The sequence below is a fragment of the Heterodontus francisci genome, chromosome 14 (assembly GCF_036365525.1).
Source record: "Heterodontus francisci isolate sHetFra1 chromosome 14, sHetFra1.hap1, whole genome shotgun sequence".
Classification (NCBI taxonomy): domain Eukaryota; kingdom Metazoa; phylum Chordata; class Chondrichthyes; order Heterodontiformes; family Heterodontidae; genus Heterodontus; species Heterodontus francisci.
In genome coordinates, this window is record NC_090384.1 from 42,191,071 (window position 1) to 42,205,422 (window position 14,352).

Here is a 14,352-nt window from a genome sequence, read left to right on the forward strand (position 1 = left end):
ATTTTTCAGTCAGAAAAAAATCATTTGTTTGCACTATTTTCCCATTTTACCCAGTTTTATTTGCTTATGGCAAGTGGCCATGAATGGTAAAACAAGAGTTAAAGGCTAGCAAGCGTGCCTGTGATAGGGATGCTTTGTTGATTGTAGGTGTGCTTTGTATTGGGGAATCAGGAGGCCAAGTGGTTCAGAATGTGGCTGCCAGATGGACACACTTCAATCTAACTAAATCATGCCAAAATTAGGCCGTGCTGGGCATCCCAGCAGCAATTTGCACCGCTACTAGTGCTCTCACCACATCACGTTCCTCCTCCTCTTCCTTATGTTGCTCCTCCTCCTCTGAAGAGGCACTGCATTCAGCATCTTCTTCCTCTTGAATCTCCAATCCTTGCTATAGCGCTATGTTATGCAGAGTGCACCACTATCATTCTCAAGACCTGGGCTGTTGCTGACTCAAAGGCAGCCCCAGATCTGTCGATGCACCTAAAGTACATCTTCAGCATTCTGATTGCATGCTTGATGATAGTTCTCATGGTCATGAGAATCTCTCCTGTGCTTCATTGTTTAGGCTCCTTGTGGGTGTCATCAGCCACGTCTTCAGTGGGTCGCCTTTGTCTCCAAGGAGCCAGTCGCTAACTTTGCTTCAAGGTCCAAAAAGTTCAGGGAGGGTGGATTGGTGTAGGACAAAAGCATCAAGTCAGCTTTCTCGGAACTCTATACACATGCATAATGATCTGCTTGTAGTTGCACATGAGCTGCACATTGATGAGGTGGAATTTCTTGTGGTTGTCAAAAGCTCCAGGCTAATCTGAGCGTGCCTTGATAGCCAGCTACGTGCGGTCGATGACTCCCTGGACCTGTCGGAAGTCGGCCAGAGTTGGCAATGCATGCCCACCAGGCCTACAAATGGCTGCGACTACTTGACGCGATACTCTTATCCTCCTGACGCATTGGTGTTTGGACATGTCAGGAAACCGATCCTCTGCCTGTATACCCTGCACAGGAGGTATTGCCTCCTGCAAGCTGCACTGCTGTTGTCATCGCCTTTCTCCTGTGGAGTGGTAGGTTGGTGTGGAGAAGGCTGCTGCTTCTCTTGCTGTTGTTGTTGCTGTTCATCTTGGTCCTCATCTGGAATCCAAAGTAAAGCTGCATAAGCAGCAGCCATGCTGAACTGTTGTTTGACATATAAAAAGTGTAGATCAGACGAACAAAACTCTACAATAATAGAAATGATCTATAAAGTAGTGGAAATCACCTCCAAAATAGTGACAGCACACTCTCAGAAAAAGTCTTAGGAGAAAAAGCCTTTTACTTAGGCAAGGAAACAGGTGTGAGGTCTCAGTACTGAAAGGACTTTTTGCCTGTCATTTGGTCAGCCCTCTCGAATCCTGCTGTCCTCTTACCTTGCTTTCAGTGGTGAGTTCTAGGAAGCCTGGGACACCTGTGCACCCACAAAGTTGAAAACCCAAGTTAAAACAAGGTTAATTAGCCTTTAACATATTTAAATTGGAAACCCGTCTCTCCCGGGGGATCTCTCACACACAGCCAAATCCACTGCAATTAAAAGCAGAAATTGGTGGATTCCAGCTGGCTTCCCAATGCAATTTCAATTTCAGCCCTTTTAACCACCCACCACTCCCAAATTCACTTGCTCTATAAGGTTAGATTTCCCCCACTGTGTATTTTGGTATCTGTGATACTGGCACCTGCCTGTTTAGCACTACTTCCTGTCACAACATAATCAGAGTTCAGACAGAATATGCATTGTGGGAGAGAGAAATAGGGAGCTTCCTGTTGTGACGTGAGGTCTGAAATGCTGCAAGGGTTTTGTGAATGGTTTATTTATATTTATTTTATTTAGAGATACAGCACTGAAACAGGCCCTTCGACCTACCGAGTCTGTGCCGACCATCAACCACCCATTTATACTAATCCCATATTCCTACCATATCCCCACCTGTCCCTATATTCCCCTACCACCTACCTATACTAGGGGCAATTTATAATGGCCAATTTACCTATCAACCTGCAAGTCTTTGGTGCTGTCAGTTTGTCAATCAATGCTTGATGGACTGTCTGGTCTGATGGTACAGCTTTCAGTTTGTGCTATTTTCTTTTAATGTGCTGGTGGGCAATCAGCTGGGCCACGGCTCACTGAATTTTGAATAGTTAATTTTTAATTGGAATGCATGGAAATTTCTAAAATGTAAACGGGACACCAATAGTATGATTTTTCCACTTGCTCCTGTCTCATAATTTGGAGATACTGATGACTTTTTAAGGTTTTTAGTTAATTTCCATTATCCCAGCCTTCTATCCTTCCACATTGCACTCCTCCCCTATCCTGTTCCTTTCATTTTGGATTTATCAAAAGGTTTATTCATGAACATATATAGGCATATGAAAGGATGCTACACATATGTTTGTCTACTAATATGTATATTTATATATCATGTAAAAGTTCCCCTTCACCAGGTATTCTTTTGTAAAGATATCATTCGGTCTGTGATGCGAGGACACTTTCTAACAACCTTATTGGTTGGCGTGAGCCACGTGACTGCATTATCTTCCCTGTCATTGGTTTCTACTAAACACATGCCTAACAAGATCAATCAGATTAAAGAGTCAGAAGCAATTGAGAAGACGAGAATTGCATTTCTGTTCAGAAAATGTGTGGCTACCTAACAATAGTGACTACACATTAAGGGTATTTCATTGCCGTAAATTACTTTGGGACATCCTGAGGATATGAAAGATGCTGTATAATTGCAAGCTGTTTTCTTCGATTAATGTAAGTTAGCTGTCTGTCAATTATCTTTTTTAAAAATGAACTCTGCCCACACACGAGTCATGAAGAGTATGGGAAAATATATTTTATATAATTAATGCAAATAATTAAGAAAAGGTAATATTTAGAGGAGGGGAAAAGAGAACTATCAAATATTTGCAACTAATTAAATATCACTTCTACAGTGGGAAGTAGAGCAAAACCAAACATGTAAATAACCAAGAATAAGAGTTTTTTGGAGAGAGAACATACATTTACCCACTACTTTACAAAGTTAAATGTATCTTAAGCACGCTTTGTAAGTAGTGGTTCACCGTTTTATAAATTTAACATTTGTGGGGCCTGTATCTTTAAGGATCCGCAAGGGATGTAATATTTTACCTCGTCAGTTCTGTGATATTTTGCTTCAGTCAATTTGCTGGACCACAGCAATGGCTGAACAGCTGTCACTTTCAGGCTGTAGTGGAACCACGGTAAACCTGAAAATCCACCTTCGAGCTCCTGGACTACGCATGATCGATCTACTGATATTGTATATAGTAATTTGCATATATTTATTTATGCAACAGAAGCACATAAATCTTATGTAACTATAATCGGTTTCTATAAAAATAAATGTAGATATGGGTCTTTAAATATTTACATAAATAGACATGGATTCTCCATTCCTAATCCCTGAAGCTGAACTCCTGGCCAGATTTTGCCATGTGCCTTGATTCCTCCCAGTTCTGGCCGTCTGGTGGTATTTCCTGCCACAGGCTCCCAGACAGCTGTACAGCTTTGAGATGCGAATGCTTGTAGCCAGCTTGTACTCCGACTCTCTTCCAATGAAGCTGTCTTTGTCGCCTGTCTTCTAGATTTTTTCCCCTCCATTTGTGCCCGGGAGAGAGAGAAAAGGAGGTGACACTGCTGTGTCAACAACAGAAATTGGAGCTGAGCGGAGAAAAAGGCACAAGGAAAGGTGGCTTTCCGCCTCCAGCCACCCGTCTCTGGGAGAGACAGGAACGGGGAGGAGAGACATTCCCCTGGTGAACATCCCCAGCAGCAGCTAAAGCGAGGTTCCGTCCAGCAACTGTCCTTTCTGTCCTTTGAACCGACAACATGGTTTCAGATCCGTTCGTGAAATGGGTCTTTGGGAACTTTTCAGTGTTTAAGAGTCAGCTTAAGAGAACTGGGATTTAAAGCGGAGTTTCCAGCCAGCTGAGGGTTTTCTTACACATTGATCTGTGAGATGCCTTCCATGTTGCAAGAGGTAAGCTCTATCTGGCCACATAGTAAAATCAAAAACCCGTTCTCGTTCTACAGCCTGATCTGTGAATCAGTGAGCATTATCAGCTCTCTCAGTACCTTACACAAAGTTTTTGCATGCGCGAACGATCCATAGTGATATTCTTTGCTCGGGTTTAAAAAATATGCTGGAGGGTGATGTTAGGGTCAGAGCAATAAAGTACGATGGAGATTTTTTTTGATGCCCTACCCTCACGCATAAATGCTGTTCATTTAGGTGCATTGAGTGAAAGTGTCGGGGAAAGTGAGCTTAAGGAATGATTAAAACCGTGTACTGCGAACAAAGAACATAATACTGCTCCCAGAAATAAACGAAGGAGCTTCGGAGAGATTCCATATATTGTGTTACACAAACACAATGATTCATTCACAACCCGCCTGCGTATGTTTGTAGCCCTCCTCCATTTATCTTGAGCCGAGCCAGTGTTTGTGCCCACTCACTGTAACCCCCATAATACCAATGAGCAGTAGCTGGCAGCCACTGGGCGTCAAACATCTCTACCACAATTGGGTTCACACGCCAGGAATAATGTTTTGGCAGGAATTCACTTTTGCGGTGTTGATTTATTTGGCTCTTGCAAAGAAGCAGGATTGTTGGCATTAGTCCAACATGTTTTGAGTTTTGGGGTGATCCCTTCAATTTCTCAAGGGTGGATGCTTTACTTCAACATGTTGATGCACTGTCAGGTACGGCACGGCTTGGCATCCCATATTTTCCTCCACTGAGTTCACAGTCTCAACCTGGGCATCAGGGGCAGCAAGGGTCCCTTCACAGAGAAGGGGCACACGTCAAGTTGGACTGTTCTTTCGCAACTGGTAATAACTAGTCACAGGTGACATTGCAAAAGATCTGCAATCACAATCCAGTAGATTTTCAATGCAAGTATGATAGTTTGTTTAATTATTGCTTCCCTTAAAGACGCTAGGGGTGAAATTCATTTTGATCGGAAGTTCAAAATGGGCAATAGCGAATAATTAGTGCAAAATGGCCTGTACTGCAGAGTTGGAGGTAATGATCGAATAGTGCAAAATTGGCAGTGCATTTTACACTTGGCCAGATATTCGAATATTAGGCAACAAGCTGCCGATTCGTTACCGTTTCGCCCTGTCGCCCAAATTTGAATTGATGAATTTCACCCTCACTGAGTTACAATGGAGAGCAAGTACACGAGTATCAGCAGCTACCCGATACCGAAGTGATGTTTTTCATGCGTTAAGTCCAGATTGACATGCTGTTTGACCACAGGGAGAAAAACATCACAATTGTCCTCATGCAACGCCCATACTTCTCCTCGGCATGCACTTTCCAACAAAAATTATGCTACCTCACCCAGTGCTATGTGTCAGATCCACCCAAGTTTCAAGCCTGGCATTGTTCTTGACTGTAAATGTGGTTCAGTTCCACACTGGGCGGGTTATTTGCCCGCTGAGTTATTGTGAGTGCAGAAGTACTCAGTTAAAGAGTGAATGGATCAGAAGACAACAGGATTTGATCTATTTCAAAACATGACCATCTGAGTGTTGGTGGCTACAACACAATAAACTTTTTTAAACTGGACTGGTGATCCAAAAGCCTGGACAAATAATTTAGGGAATGGGAGTTCAAACCCCCCTATTGTGAATTCAGTTAAATTAAATATGTAAAAAGAAAGCTAGTGTCAGTAAAAGTGACACTGCCATATCAGATTGTTCATTAATGTTCTGTTAAGGAAGGAAACTTGCCATCCTTTATCCAGTCTTGCCTAAATGTGACCGAGGTCGCACACCAACGTGATTGACTTTTCATTGACGTCTGAAGTGGCCTGGCTGACTTGTATTAGAACCTGTGGTTCAGGAACGACCCACCACCAGTTCCCAAGCAACTCGAGATGAGCAATAAATACCAGGCTTTTCAGTAATGCCCATATTCCAAGAATAAATTTTAAAGAACAGCAAGCAAGACTTTAGTAAGTTATGATGAAAGGTCGCAGAGCTTAAACGTTAACTTTTTCCACAGATGCTGCCAGACCTGCTGAGTATTTCCAGCACTTTGTTTTTATTATAAGCAAGACTGCATGTCTTTTGCTCCTTCACTAAAGGCAACAATAGATTCCATTAACAAGCAGTGCAGAAACTCCTCCATCAAAACCCCGTCCCCACCCCACAGAAGTGCCAGGCTGTGTTTATCTCACAAAGTATCGGGCTATTTCTGCTCCCCCCGCCCTCAACCCCATGAAGTACAGAGTAACTCTCTTTAGTGAATGTAACACAAAGACAAAATACTGTGGCTGCTGAAAATCTGAAACAATGCTGGAAATACTCAGCAGGTCTGGCAGCATCTGTGGAGAGAGAAACAGAGTTAACATTTCAGGTGATGAAACGTCACAGACCTGAAAAGTTAACTCTGTTTTTCTCTCCACAGATGCTGCCTGACCTGCTGAGCATTTCCAGCATTTTCTGTTTTTGTACCTGAATGTAAAGGTCTGTGATTACTCTCCCTCCACAAAATATATGTTTACCTGACCTCCATGTAGAAACACAAGCCCCGATTTTAACACTCAGCATGTTCAGGGTGGGCTGTGGGACTGGGCGGCAAATTCCACGGACTCATGGTAATGAGACCATTTTAACACCCGGGCTTCCTTTCAAAAATGTAAACAGCAGCTACTTAGCTGGGCCTCTCATGGCTCGGTGCTGTTTGCTGCTAACATTTTTCGGCAGCGCGGACTGTGCGTAACTTTTCCACGTTAAAATTGGAGGTCTGAATTATATCCTCAGACCCAGACATTTCAATATTTGTGAGGTCTCCACCTGCCTGCAGCGGGTGTCCTCTACGCTCCCTAAAACATAGAAGTTAAAATTGGAGGTACGAGAACGGAGTGCGAACCTGCCCCCACCGTCAATTTAACAACCTGCTGATTCTGGATGGACAGGGTTACAGTAGTGACTACATTGTTTAGTTGCTTACCACTGAAGTAGTCATGTCATCTTTCCTCTGATTGTGGAAAAATAATCCCATCCCTGCCCCGATCAGGGCACCCTTGAGGTTGCTCTTTATTGTCCCAATGTCTTCAATCACAGTCACCCATTAAAGCTGTGTCTACACGTCACACTCCTGAGAAGATCGCATCGCTAGATTGTGATCTGAGGCAATCTGATAATAGTTTAGCTTCTTACTGCAAGGGATGGGAAGGAATTCCCATAAGTGCTCACATGCAATAGACTGTCAGGAATCATGAATATACCCCCCAACAAGAGAGGAACACCAAGGTGCACAGAGAATTGGCAGAGATAGATAGCACTGGACTAGGAAATGGTAAGTTATTAAGTGGGGTCAGAGTAAGAGGGAAAGTAATAAAGTCCAAATTAGAGTTATTATGTACATTTGTGAATGTGTGGTAGGGCGGCGCAGTGGTTAGCACCGCAGCCTCACAGCTCCAGGGACCCGGGGTCGATTCTGGGTACTGCCTGTGCAGAGTCTCCCTGTGACCACGTGGGTTTTCTCCGGGTGCTCCGGTTTCCTCCCACAGCCAAAAGACTTGCAGGTGATAGGTAAATTGGCCATTATAAATTGCACCCAGTGTAGGTAGGTGGTAGAGAATATGGGATTACTGTAGGGTTAGTATAAATGGGTGGTTGTTGGTCGGCACAGACTCGGTGGGCCGAAGGGCCTGTTTCAGTGCTGTATCTCTAAATAAATAAGGTTGGTGAGCTGCAGGCACAGATAGCTATGTGGAAGCAGGGATAGGCACCAACATGTTGTACCACAGACATCTGACAAAATTATTGACTCAGTGACAGACATGGAGGCAAGTGTATAGCTAATCTAATGCCATCAAAGCACAGCCTGTTTTAAAACACATTTCTCCCTATTTAGTGAGATCTGGCATTGTTTTTGCTTGCACAAGTAGTCAATATCTACCCGCACACTTGACATAGCAATGCAGAGAATTTGGATAGATGTCCATCTGTAAGGAGTGGCCATGATCTCTCCTTCTCCCCCTCTCTGTATGTCCAACCCCTCTCCCCTCTTTGTGTGTCCATCCCCCTTCCCTCTTTGTGTTCATCCCTCTTCCTTCTGTGTGTCCATCCCCCTCTCCCCCTTTTTGAGTCCATCCCCCTCTCCTCGATGCCATCCCACCTCTCCCCTTTGTGTCCATCCTCCATTGTGTTCATCCCCGTCTTCCATCTCCACTGCGTCCCCCCCACCGCTCCCTAGGCTGATGCTTGTTCAAAGGGCTGCCTGACTCCCAGCATGCTCCCTCCACTCCACGCCACGGCTCTGGATGTGTGTTGGCCACTACCTGCTCTCCCCTCAGCCTCTCTCCCTCTTCCCAGCAGCAGCCATTCCTGCTCACTCCTGAACCGTGCAAAAACAGCAGGGGCAGCCTGTCGCAGCGCGCTTGTGACGCGAACCGCCAATCAGTGCTCATCCCACCCAGGCAGTCCGCTATCAGTCACAGATACTGAGCAATCTCAGACAGGTATCTGCCTCCGTTAGGCGCAGGTCCCACCTCCACCTGACATACACTTTAACAGGAGAGCCATCAATCAAAGCCGAGCCACGGCAGCCCACTGTCAGTCCGAGGATTGGCGGGCTGGATGGAAACCAGGGACCTCAAAATTTTTTACCACGGATACTGGTGTCTGGGTATGGATGCATCACCAACCCATGCATAGAAGTATGATGCTTTGGCAATAATGGAGACCTGGCTCAAAGAAGGGCAGGACTGGGTACAAAATATTCCTGTTCAGGAAAGATAAGAAAGGAAGGAAAGTGGAGGTGTGGCAGTTTTGATTAAGGACAACATTGCAGTGCTGGAGAGAGAGGATGTCCCAGAGCGGCCAAGGACAAAATCTATTTGGCTGGAGCTGAGGAACAAAAAAGGTGCAATTACATTGCACTGTGTGGTAAAAAGGCCAATGACCAGTGGGAAAGATGTAGAGGAACATATTTGCAAGAAAATTAGAGAGAGGTGCAAGAATTATAGAGTGGTTATAATGGGGGACTTTAATTATTTGAATATAGACTTTGGCCTCCTTGTCTCAAGAGACAATGGGTAAGTGCCTGGAGTGGCTATAAAGGCCAATTCTAGAGTGACAGGCTCTTCCACAGGTGCTGCAGATAAAATTGGTTGGCGGGGCTGTTACACAGTTGGCTCTCCCCTTGCGCTTCTGTCTTTTTTCCTGCCAACTGCTAAGTCTCTTCGACTCGCCACACTTTAGCCCCGCCTTTATGGTTGCCCGCCAGCTCTGGCGATCACTGACAACTGACTCCCACGACTTGTGATCAATGTCACAGGACTTCATGTCGCGTTTGCAGACGTCTTTAAAGCGGAGACATGGACAGCCGGTGGGTTTGAGACCAGTGACAAGCTCGCTGTACAATGTGTCCTTGGGGATCCTGCCATCTTCCATGCAGCTCACATGGCCAAGCCATCTCAAGCGCCGCTGGCTCAGTAGGGTGTATATGCTGGGGTTGTTGGCCACCTCAAGGACTTCTGTATTGGAGATACGGTCCTGCCACCTGATACCAAGGATTCTTCGGAGGCAGCGAAGATGGAATGAATTGAGAATTCGCTCTTGGCTGACATACGTTGTCCAGGCCTCGCTGCCATAGAGCAAGGTACTGAGAACACAGGCTTGATACACTCGGACTTTTGTGTTCCATGACAGTGCGCCATTTTCCCACACTCTCTTGGCCAGTCTGGACATAGCAATGGAAGCCTTTCCCATGCGCTTGTTGATTTCTGCATCAAGAGACAGGTTACTGGTGATAGTTGAGCCTAGGTAGGTGAACTCTTGAACCACTTCCAGAGCATGGTCGCCGATATTGATGGATGGAGCATTTCTGATGTCCTGTCCCATGATGTTCATTTTCTTGAGGCTGATGGTTAGGCCAAATTCATTGCAGGCAGCCGCAATCCTATTGATGAGTCTCTGCAGGCGCTCTTCGGTGTGAGATGTTAATGCAGCATCGTCAGCAAAGAGAAGTTCCCTGATGAGGACTTTCTGTACTTTGGTCTTCACTCTAAGACGGGCAAGGTTGAACAACCTGCCACCTGATCTTGTGTGGAGGAAAATTCCTTCTTCTGAAGACTTGAACGCATGCGAGAGCAGCAGCGAGAAGAAGATCCCAAACAGTGTAGGTGCGAGAACACAGCCCTGTTTCACGCCACTCAGGATAGGAAAGGGGTCTGATGAGGCGCCGCTATGCTGATTTGTGCCTTTCATATTGTCATGGAATGAGGTGATGATACTTAGTAGCTTTGGTGGACATCCAATCTTTTCTAGTAATCTGAAGAGACCACGTCTGCTGACGAGGTCAAAGGCTTTGGTGAGATCAATGAAAGCAACGTAGAGGGACATCTGTTGTTCGCAGCATTTCTCCTGTAGCTGGTGAAGGGAGAACAGCAGGTCAATGGTGGATCTCTCTGATCAAAAGCCACACTGTGCCTCAGGGTAGACACGGTCAGCCAGCCTTTGGAGCCTGTTTAAAGCGACTCGAGCGAAGGCTTTCCCCACTATGCTGAGCAGGGAGATTCCACGGTAGTTGTTGCAGTCACCGCGGTCAGCCTTGTTCCTGTAGAGGGTGATGATATTGGCATCGCGCATGTCCTGTGGTACTGCTCCCTCATCCCAGCACAGGCAAAGCAGCTCGTAGAGTGCTGAAAGTATAGCAGGCTTGGCACTCTTGATTATTTCAGGGGTAATGCCGTCCTTCCCGGGGGCTTTTCCGCTGGCTAGAGAATCAATGGCATTACTGAGCTCCGATTTTGTTGGCTGTACGTCCATCTCATCCATGACTGGCAGAGACTGGGCTGCATTGAGGGCGGTCTCAGTGACAACATTTTCCCTGGAGTACAGTTCTAGGTAGTGCTCCACCCAGCGGTCCATTTGCTTGCGTTGGTCAGTGATTGTGTCCCCTGATTTAGATTTGAGGGGGGGCGATCTCCTTGATGGTTGGCCCAAAAGCTCTCTTAATGCCATCATACATTCCTCTGATGTTTCCTGTGTCAGAGGCCAGCTGAATATGACTGAATAGGTGTTGCCAGTAGTCATTTGCGCAGCGCTTGGGTGTTCTTTGTGCAGTGCTTCTGGCTGCTTTAAGTGCTACGGATGTTAACACGCTGGGGGCTTTCTTGTAGTTCAACAGTACAATGCGCTTAGCGGCTATGACAGGTTCCAGCTCTTCAAAGTGAGATTGAAACCAGTCTGCATTCCGCTTCACACGTTTGCCATAGGTGGTCATAGCTGAGTATTAGATGGTGTCTCTGATGTGGGCCCACTTGGTCTCTGCATCCCCTGTATGAGTGTTTTGAAGGGCTTTTTCAAGTGAATTTAGAAACTTATGTAACAGCTGTGGATAAGAAATTCTGCTAGTGTTGATGCGCGGGCGGCCCTTCTGCTTGGAGTGATGCAGCTTCTTTGGTTTGAGTCTACCCTTGCTGCACACCAGGGAGTGGTCGGTGTCGCAGTTCACACTGTGGAAGCTGCGTGTGATTTGAACGCAGTTTAAAGAGGCTCGCCTTGTGACGATGAGGTCCAGCTGGTGCCAATGACGTGATCTTGGGTGCCTCCAAGAAACCTGGTGACAGGGTTTAGTGTGAAAGAACAAGTTGGTGATGCAAAGGTTATGATAGGTACACAACTCAAGCAGTCTCTGTCCATTCTCATTCATCCTTTCAATGCCATAGCGCCCAAGGCAGGAGGGCCATGAGTCATGGTCAACCCCAACCCTGTAACATGATATCAGGTTAAATAATTCATTGTCCATGATTGCACATGAAAGATAACCACTCGGGCAAGGCACCGAACCTTAAACCCAATAGGAGTTGCTGTTTTCAGCAGAGGAGAGGTAAACAAATATGAAAGGTAATTATATTAAGTTTTGGGTGATTTCCAGATATTTCTGAGTGGATTAAAAGCTGCCCCGGAGTGATCTGTGCAGATACCAGATCTCAGCAGAACAGCTACTCCTGGATCATGTAGCTCCGCCATTTTGAGAATGAATTAGTTTCACTCCACTGAATAACATGCAGTATTTCAGTGCAGAGAGGAAGGAACAGCAGAACCCAAGGGAAATAAGATCAGTACAGAGGGGAAGTATTGAGAAATAGGTGCCCCTGAACACGAAAAAAGCCACGTCCCGGCCCCAGTTGACTCCATCGCGGAACAGCTCCTCTGCCACAGCTTCAATGCGCCCGCGGGCGGTGTCTGACTCGAAGCGCATCTGCAGTGCAATGTCGGCGAATTCCTGCTGGTACTGGCGCTTGAAGCTGTCTCCCACCTCCCGGAGGACGCAGTGAGCTTTCTCGGCGGCGATGGTGGGAGCTGATGAAATGTTTTATTACCTGCACCCGCTTCCTCCACTCCCTCGCGCCCTCCCTCCCAGCTCCCCCCAAACACCATCTTCCCCTTGCAGCCCCTTCCCCTACACCAGCTCCCCCTCGCATCCCCTTCCCTCCACCCTTCCAACCACACCCCTCCCCCTCACACCCCCTACCCCCCCTCCCCGCAACCGCTTCCCCCCCCCTTCCCCCTTTCCCCCCACCTCCTCCCACCGGCATCCACCTATCCCTGAGCAGGGGCCCTAACAACCCCACTGCCTTGTGGGCGTCTCGGGAGAGACCAAGGCTAAGGGAGTAAACCCTAACAGAAAATCCGGAGCGGAACCCCGAAGGCGGTCATATGTCACCTTTGGCATGTTTCCGGCAGTTCCTGCAGCCATACCGTTGCCAAACGTCGTGCTCTGCACTCCTTTGAACCCCACCAGGAAGGCTGAGAGGGGGGTTTTGATGCTTGGGCAACTCACAACCTCCATACTTCCGCCCAGGCATGCGCCATGGAGAGGTCACTCCATAGTCGCCTCACAGCGACCAAAACAACACAGAAGGCAGCAGTTACGTGTTATAAGTCCAGCTCAATTGGCGTCGTGATTGGGTGCCACGGGTTGCCTTTGTCGATGGGAAAGGTCATCGCATCTCACTGGACAGCTACCACCTGCCTCAAACCGGGCAGCCCCCAGTCAGTAAGGTTCTGTCCCACCACAGTCCACCTGCTTCAATGGGTGCTTCGAGCTCAGGGTCATTGCCCGAAAGTGGACTGCAACACCGCACCAAACAGCACGACAAAAATGGAAAGAAGGTACCAGCCCTTCGTTTTGCAAGCTGGAACGTCAGAACTGTGTCCTGGCCTGTTGGAAGACCTTACACAAATCAACGATTCTCGGAAGACCACCATCATTAACAACGAGCTCAGTAGACTCAAGGTGGACATTGCAGCACTTCATGAGTTCAGACGTGTGAAGGGTTTAAAATTGATAAGGAGGAGGTATTGGATAGGCTAGCTGTACTTCTAGTTGATAAGGCACCAAGACCAGATGAGATGCATCCAAGGATACTGAGGGAAGTGACAGTGGAAATTGCGAAGGCACTGGCCATATTTTTCTGGTCTTCCTTAGATTCAGGGGTGGTGCTATAGGATTGCAAATGTTATACCCTTGTTCAAAAAAGGGTGTAAAAATAAGTCTAGTAACTACAGGCCAGTCAGTTTAACTACGGTGGTGGGGAAGCTTCTAGAAACAATAATTCGGGACAAAATTGATAGATATTTGGGCAAATGTGGGTTAATTAGGGAAAGCCAGCATGGATTTGTGAAGGGCAAATCGTGTTTAACTAACTTGCTGGTGTTTTTTGATGAGTTAACAGAGAAGGTTGATCAGGGCAATGCTGTTGGTGTGGTGTACATGGACTTCCAAAAAGCATTTGATACAGTGCCACACAACAGACTTGTGAGCAAAGTTATAGCTCATGGAATAAAAGGGTCAGTAGCAACATGGATACAAAATTGGCTGAGTGACGGGAAACAGAGAGTAGTGGTTAATAGATGTTTATCAGACTGGAAGAAGGTTTGTAGTGGAGTTCCCCAGGGGTCAGTGTTGGGACTCTTTCTCTTCCTGATATATATTAATGACCTAGATCTTGGTGTACAGGGCACAATTTCAAAATTTGTGGATGATATGAAACTTGGAAGCACTGTGAACTGTGAGGAGGATAATGTAGAATTTCAAAAGGACATAAACAGGTTGGTGGAATGGGCAGACAAGTGGCAGATGAAATTTAATGCAGAGAAGTGTGAAGTGATTAATTTTGGTAGGAAGAATGCCGAGAGACAATATGAAATAAAGAGTGAAATTCTCAAGGGGGTGAAGGAGCAGAGGGGCCTGGGTGTATATAGAAAAATACAGCACAGAACAGGCCCTTCGGCCCACGATGTTGTGCCGATCCTTTGTCCTCTGT

General features: G+C 46.4%; 1 protein-coding gene across 4 annotated transcripts in view; it reads left to right on the top strand.

Annotated features, from left to right (window-relative positions):
* Positions 1-2,626: 2,626 nt before the first annotated feature.
* Positions 2,627-14,352, top strand: part of LOC137376993 (oxysterol-binding protein-related protein 8-like) — a 209,723-nt gene continuing 197,997 nt past the window's right edge. For 3 of the 4 annotated variants that reach the window (XM_068046064.1, XM_068046066.1, XM_068046070.1), the window contains exon 1: positions 3,526-4,037. Coding sequence is in view for 2 of the 4 variants with exons in the window: in XM_068046070.1 (XP_067902171.1) it covers positions 4,017-4,037 (21 nt within the window). In the remaining 2 variants the exon portion in view is untranslated. Of the gene's footprint in view, positions 2,789-3,525; positions 4,038-14,352 lie in introns of those variants that run through there. The other variant, XM_068046065.1, reaches the window with a different exon arrangement.